Below are 7,785 nucleotides of genomic sequence, written 5' to 3'. Positions count from 1 at the left end.
TAAGAATATGTTTTTGTTTTAATCCCAGGTATGGGAATATTGGGCTGCCCCACAGCAGCTGACTATGGTTTGCCTCATGCTCTAGCAGGGACATGATTTTGCCAGCTCCGGATAGTTTCTGCCAGCTGTGATTACGTGACATTTGGAATTCTGGGAACTTTTCAGAGGGTATGTTAATGCTAGGGCTCAAAGAGTTGGGGGGGGCTGTTGGTGAGCTGTTGGTTGCTGGTTGGTTGTTGTTGGTCGTGGTATGTTAAGTAGTCCTGTGCAAGGAAGAAAGAAGAAAAAATAGATATCCTGAGTGTGAAGATCAAATTTTCCCCAAGGAACTCAACATCCCTAATCTGGAGGAAGTAGTCTAACGATGATATTGCCCTTTTCCTTTCTATCAATTTTTCTTTCCTATATAGTGTTTAGGTGTTGAAAGGGTGGAATTAAAAAGAACCTACAGAGTAGCCAACACTGGCTACAAACTGGTATCATTATGAAGGTCTTGTTTAGCCAACTCTATTGTTTAGAGTTTATAAATGCAGCTTCCCTATCATGTGTAGATGACACTAGTTCACAGCAAAAATCTATCTTAATAATGTGAAGGGTAATATTAGCAATCAACCTGCTTTACCTTGAATCTCATTTCTTTACTACATAGCATTTACCCTTTTCGTATTATATAATGTTTAATTGGGTTTCTGTTTTCAGTTCACACTCAAGCCTACTCATGCAAATGAATAAAAAAAGCAGCTTGACCCTAAACTCACATTGAAGCAACTGAATGGCAGGCTGCCACTCAAACAGTATGCCTGAATATAAGAAGAGCTCTTCGTGTATCAATTTAAGGGAAAAAAAAAGAGATTTCACTTTAAACTTCCTATTCCTATGGCTACCCAATGGTACATGCTGGGCTCGAAGGCTGTCTCGTTGATAGATATTAGCAGTTAGCATGTATATGCATACCATTCTGAGAAGAATATCATGACGACCCTTTTCTTGATTTCCAACTGCCCCTTTCCTCCTCATAACTCCCACTAGTGTTGCTGACAAAGACATTCTCCAGCCTTCTCCCCATTCAAACTGTCCAGTCCACCTCTTCCAGATTCCTCTAGTCAGGTAGGGACTGAGTGAGGGAAAGAGGATTCAGAAGGAGAAAAGGCACCAGGAGTGGAAGAGGAATTTTTCTCATGAGAAAGAAGGCACCAGGAGGTACAGGACTGAGATGGGAGATATGCAAATAAACACAGCAAATGCAGGAGGCCTGTGGCCTTGTCTGGAACTCCATCTGGGAACCTATCAGGCCTACACTGTCTGGACATGGGCCTTTTGCCCCAGAGTCTGCCCTCACAGCTTTAGTGGTTGATCTCTCAGGACAGAAAGAGCACAGGAACATTGGCCTGGAGACTCTCTCCTCACTTCTGGGACACTGTATAGTGCTCATACTCCAGTCTCTTAGGGAAAGTCTGATAGTGGTAAGCCTGCTCACACTACACTGAAAATGTTCTATTTTGTCTTGTTTTTGAAAAATATTTTTAGAAAGTGCAGGATTTTTAAGTGGAAAATCGTGTCTCTGCACATGGCAGACATTGTCCCACTGTTACCTGGCTTTGTTGACTTTGGGATGTTAACTGCATATCTGACTGTTGCCCATCTATGGTGAGCCATCCTTCTTATTCAAAGATCTTCTCTTTGTCTTTTGTGCTCATTAATTTCTTTCATATTTTTATTTACCCTTTCATGGATTTGCTGGTTTATTGATTCTGTGTGTTGATGTTTTCTGATAAATATTTGTTATCTTTTCATTTTTTTTTCTTTTTTGGTAAATCTCTTTTCACATTTTTTTGATTGGATCCCTGACCAAACCTGCAAGATGGACTCGATAAGCATCTTTTATATTCTCAACATCTTACTCATGCATTCTATGGCCTTTTCTTTCTGTGATACATCTTTATGAATGCCTTGCAATCATTTTAACTCATAAATTCTTTTAATAGTTTTTTAATTTGTCAACTTTACTTACTATAGTTCATATTTCTAAAATTTTTCTTTGATTCTTTTAAATGCATTTTAATAATAATTACTTGCTTTTAATTTTTAATTTTTCACATCTTTAAGCACAATAGGCCTAAAGATGCAAAACCTGCAGCTTAAAATAGTCAAGGAACAGAGGAAGCTGTTGGTTAATTTTGTCATCTCTTTGGTTGAGAATATCATAGTTCCTGTGAGTTCAGTTTTATAACTTTACAGTAGGCTTTTCCTTAGGACCTGCACAGTTCTAACAAGCTCCTCTAGATTTCCTAGGGTTGTCCTAAGGTCACCATTGTTTTGATTTTTTTTTCAAGGTCTTAGTGGCAATGGGATCCCTTAGTATTCCTAATGGAGTAGGCTACTGGATTTGTTATAGTCTGCTGATTACTGAACATCTGTAAAACATAGTATTTAAAATGTTTATATTTTTCAGAATTTCTACAGAAATATTCTTGGTATTTCTTTGTGTGCATATCTACTTTTTAGTCAACTCATTCGTGTTTTTAAGAAACTATTTATAAAAAGTATTTTCATCTAATGTTATATTGATAAGAATAAGAAGTAAAAATTCAACAGGAAGTTTTATGGTAGGAGACCCTGAGAGTAAATAGATTTTTCTTGGCAAAAGGTCAGAACTGTCCCTGACCCTGCCCATAGTTCTATCCTTGCTGAAGGCCAGAGATGCCAGGGATGTTTAAGCTAAAATGTCTTTGGTTATGCTGTGGCCAGAAGCCATGTATGGCAGAAGGCAAGCTTGCATTCTTGTTATATTTTTTCTCTAAATAAGTACCTTTGCATAGAATTTGTACTGGAAGATATATTGAAACTGAGAAGAAGGAATTGGATACCTAATGTTTGGGTCAAATGGATTAGCCAGTTCATTTCCTTCCTCTTGCCCATCCTGCTTTCTATGATAACTCAGTCCTAGACTTTCTATTTAACAGCACCCTATTTCCAGGGTCTCTGCAGCTGTCCAGGGTTCTGCCTCTGCTCTGTTAGAGGCCCTATGGATCTATAACAAGCTTTTTTCTAAAATCAGCCTCCCATTGTCCATGATTTTTTTGTTTGTTTGTTTGTTTTGAACTCATAGAAAAAGCACTCAGAGACCACTAACACCATGGAAATTTAGTATGACCATGAACGTACAGCACCCTAACTCTCTGGATTTGAAGTAAGGCAAGAGGAAAACCCTGCTCTGAACTCAAAGATATTTCTTCCTATTGACTTAAAATCTTCAGGGTCAGAGTAAGGATGTACTACTTCACCAGTAAAGAAAGCTCCTATTCTGCCCTTCAATCCTTTTAATCCTTTATGATCACTAGTAAGATAGATGCTCTGTTTTCTCCTTCTGACATTACAATCTATTATACCTTTTGAGATTATGTCATAGTTTTTACATGATCCATTCGGATATTTGTTTGTCTCTATTATCTTACTATTCAGTTTAGATAATTTTACTGACCTATATTCAAAATCATTGATTCTTTCCCTGGCCTTTTTCAGTCTCAGTTTGCTGTTGAGTAATGACCCTAAAAAATAAAAAAATAAAATAAAATAAAATAAAATAAAGAGTCCTCCAACCTTTCTGACATTGTATTTTTAGTAATTTAATTTTACTATTTTATAATTTCTATTATATCCTCTTGGTGTAATTAACTTCTGTTCTGTGAACTCTATATCAAATTTTCATTAACATTTCTATGATTAATATGTTAAACTCTCCTGTTTTATCTCTTGACAATTAGTTTTTTTTTTGTGTTTGATTAATCTTTGTTGTGTTGTTGTTTGTTTGTTTTGTTTTAATTTTTCCTTTTTTGCTTTTGATGAAGTCCAGGCTGGCCTTGAACTCTTGATACTCCTACTCAGACTCTCATTTGTTGGAATTACAGGTGTGTACCAGCATACCTTGCTGTGTTGTATAATTCTTGTGATTACTTGAATATTAGACATTGCATAATGAAGTATTGTATAATGTAATATTGTCTACAGACTGGATAAGAATTGTATTTACTATCTGTGGAATTTTGTGAATATTATTTGGTCTATCTGGATTTCAACCTCTGAAAAGTAGCTGTGAAACATGCCTCTGAGAAACTGAAATATATAAAACATACATGTTAAATGGCAATATCATTTTTCTAGTGATAAATTCCTATACCCATCTTTAAAAGATCATATATAAATATGTATATATATTGTGTTGATTATTTTTTCTAAGTGTAAACTTGTTTTTACCAATTTGAAAATTCCACAAAATGTATAATATAAAATATACAAATGATGGTCAAATCTCTTGACATATCCACTTAAAATATTAAGATTATGTAATTTTCTCTTCTTTTCCATAATATAAACCACAAAATTGGTCTCATTACATTTAATTTAATATTTACAAATGAAAATGAAAAATCAGAAGCATTTCAAATATTTATTGTTTATTTTCAAACTGGAGACAATATTTTCAAGGTGTTGCAGTGGGGATCATTACTTACTCTAGAAACATAAGAAAGTATTAAGGAAAGATGATTAACAGAAGGTATAAAGAAAACTGTGCCCTGTGGATTAAGTGTATAACACTGTTTTGTGAAGATGGGTGTTGTGAAGATTCAGAGTTGGGATTCCCAACTACAGAGAACAAGGTCCTTTCTTCTTGCTCTCCTTAGGACCTGGGCAGCATTTCTTCCATGTCTGCAACAACATAAGCAACAACAGCCCACACGGCAGCAGCAACATTCATCTGCTTTGGATCCATGGCAGTCATGGTGTCTCCATGGGAATGATGGAAAAAGAAATATTTGTACAAGTCATCACGCAAACTGGCTCCTGTGGAGAAGAGGGAGAATTCTGAATGTGCTATTTGACAAGCATGGCTGAATAACTGTTTAGAAACCATTGGTGCCCTCCCACATCTTTTAGCCCACCCTCCTTACTAATTGAAGTGGCAATGAAGGAAGAAATACCTATGCGATATTACTGTGACCAGTAAGATTTATGTGTCAGGCTTTGGGAGAGTTTTAGGAATGCCTTAACTTTGATGACAAAACTTGGGAAAGGGTGGTTGACAGCAGGTTAAGAGTAGAATAGGAATTAAAGCTTCAAGGAACAAAAAGTCCAGGTTTCAGCCTCAGATCAGAGCCTGGGGAAGTATCCTCTCTAATTCATCCTTCGACACCTGCTTGGACTATCCTATGGAGAGCAGCTGCAGCTCAGGAGCATCTCGCAGTCTGCTGGATTGTTTTATTGTGAAATGCATGACACGCAGAGAAGACTGCGGAAAGCCTACATGTGCACAACTAAGCTGATGCAATGAAGTGGATGCATCTATCATTCAATGCAAGGCAGCCATTCCCAGCATGTGAGAAAGCCATGCTGTCTGTCACCTTCCTTTTCATTGCAGTTCTGTTCTACCTTCCAAGGACTCACAGTCCTGGCTTGCTCATGTACTGATCACTTCTTGTTTTTTGGTAGTTTTGTCTCCCCTCCCCCCTCTCTCTCTCCCTCTTCCTCTCCTCCCTTTCCTTCTCCCCCTCTCTCTCTCCCTATTCCTCTCTCCCTCTCCCCTCTTTCTCTTTCCTTCTCCCTCTTTCCCTCTCCCCCCCTCTCTCTCCCTATTCCTCTCTCCCTCTCCCCCCTCTCTCTTTCCCTCTCCCTCTCTCCGTCCCCCTCTCTCCCTCTCCATCTCTGTCTCTGTCTGTCTCTGTCTCTGTCTCTCTCTCTGTCTCTCTCTCTCACACACATACACACACACACACACACACTCTCAGAACTGTGTATTGTAAATATATTCTTTATCTTGTTCTTTTCACTCAGGTGTATGTAGATTTAACTGCTAACATGCATTGCAGTTAATATATTCCTTTTAAATTTGTTGTATTCTAGCTCATTGTATTAATTTTTTTTTCTGGGAATTTAGATCTTTCCGGGTTTCTAAAAGCACATGTTATTATCAGCATCCTAAAGGGTCAGAATATTGGAGTAGAATGGCCATGTTACAGAGCATGTGTGGTTAATTTTATTATTCAATTCCAAGCCATTTTCCTTTTAAGTTACATGGCCATAGTCAGTATATGAGCTTTCCTTTTGATTCATATGTTCTCCACATTTGTTACTGCCAAAATATTTTTGCTACTCTGGTGAGTGTCAAACATCACTTCCTTTTCAATTTTTTAAGTTACTAGTGAGATTAAATAAGTGTTTCTGTAAATTTTTTTTATTCCATGCTGATATGTGATAAATGATGTTTGATACTAACCTTCTATGGGTATTGTTCCATGGGTATATATAACTTTCAAGTTTGTGACTCACCTTTCTTTCCTGAACATATGTTCATCTTTTTAATGTAGTTGGATTTATGAAACTTCTTATAATTGGGGCTACACATTTATCATTCAAAATGCTTCATCTTCCTTAAAATTATAAAAATATCCTCCTGTGTTCTGAAAGATTAGAGCTTCTGTTTTCATTGTTAATGTTTCCACACATTGAAAAATAGAATTGGCTCTTCTGTAGCTACCTCTGTTTTCATTTTTTTAGTTGTCTGTAAAATGTTTTTAATGTGTGATCTTTCCCATTAATCTACAGCATCAGTGTTTCCATATATCAAATTTTCTTGTATGTGAAGGGATTCTTGAGGATAAGTCTGTCTCTGTGATCTCTTTGTTGACCTCTATGTTAACACCACCCTGAGTCAATTGCTATTTCTTAAAAAAGACTTTTTATTGATTCTTCATGAATTTCACATCATGTATCCCAGTCCTGCTCCTCTCCCAATCCCCTTTTCCCTTGCAATCTCCCCTGCAAAATACACACACACACACACACACACACACACACACACACACACACACACACACACGTACACCCTCCTCCACACACAAACAAACAAAACACAAAGCATAGAAAACATCTCCTCATGGAAGCTATAGTATGCCACTGTGTGTCCCACAGTTTACCCGGCTGGCTCACACATCTTCACTTGAAAATGTCCATTGCAATGAGTCAGTGGTCTAGTTCTAGGTCTCCACTACTCAGGATCTGGCCAGACTGCTTCTCTCCCTGTCTCTTCTCCATTTCCTTCTTCCCTTGTCCCCTCCCCTCTCATCTTCTTTCCTCCCCTTTTTTCTCTTTCAAGTTGTGTTTTGATTATTCTTAACCATCTGGTCTTTCAAATAAACTTCAGAATTATTTCAATTGTCTAGAAAAATTATTTTTGGATTTTTTTCCAAAATTATACCAATCTGCATATTAATTTGAGGAAGATATACAAAAATATTAACATTGTGGGCTTTTTGTTGTTGTTGTTCGTGAAAATGGTCTGATGGTTTGCTTTTATTTGAGTTTATGTAACATCTTTAGAATTTTATAGTACAGTAGATGAAGAGAATGCTCAGTAGGTAAGTACACTTAACTGGCTGCTCTTCCAGAGGACCTAAGTTTGATCCCAGCTCATGGTGGCTCACAACTGTCTGTGCCCTCAGTTTCAGGGACTCTAATATCCAATTATGGCTTCTGGTGGCATCAGAAACACACATAGTATAGAGATATACATGCATCCAATATACCCATACACATAAAATAAAAGTTAAAATAAATTTATACTATGGTATTCTCCATGTTTTGGTAGTTTTTTTCTACCTTTTTGTGGTGTTATAAAATGTTTGTAGTCAAAAGTTGCCTTTTCTGCTTGAAGCTATTCAGCTTAAAAATGGGATACAGAGCTAAACAAAGAATTCTCAATTGATGAACACCAAATGGCTGAGAAGCACC

General features: G+C 37.0%; 1 protein-coding gene across 2 annotated transcripts in view; it reads right to left on the bottom strand.

The window, feature by feature from the left end:
• Positions 1 to 4,433: 4,433 nt before the first annotated feature.
• Cpq (carboxypeptidase Q) overlaps positions 4,434 to 7,785 on the bottom strand; it is a 466,114-nt gene continuing 462,762 nt past the window's right edge. For both annotated transcript variants that reach the window (XM_031358720.1, XM_031358719.1), the window contains exon 8: positions 4,434 to 4,842. In XM_031358720.1, coding sequence (XP_031214580.1) covers positions 4,679 to 4,842 — 164 coding nt within the window. In that variant the 3' untranslated portion in view covers positions 4,434 to 4,678. The remainder of the gene's footprint in view (positions 4,843 to 7,785) is intronic.

Source organism: Mastomys coucha, unplaced genomic scaffold, assembly GCF_008632895.1.
Source record: "Mastomys coucha isolate ucsf_1 unplaced genomic scaffold, UCSF_Mcou_1 pScaffold7, whole genome shotgun sequence".
Taxonomy (NCBI): Eukaryota; Metazoa; Chordata; class Mammalia; order Rodentia; family Muridae; genus Mastomys; species Mastomys coucha.
Note: the sequence above shows the minus strand (reverse complement) of the source record. Positions and strands in the feature narration are given on the sequence as shown.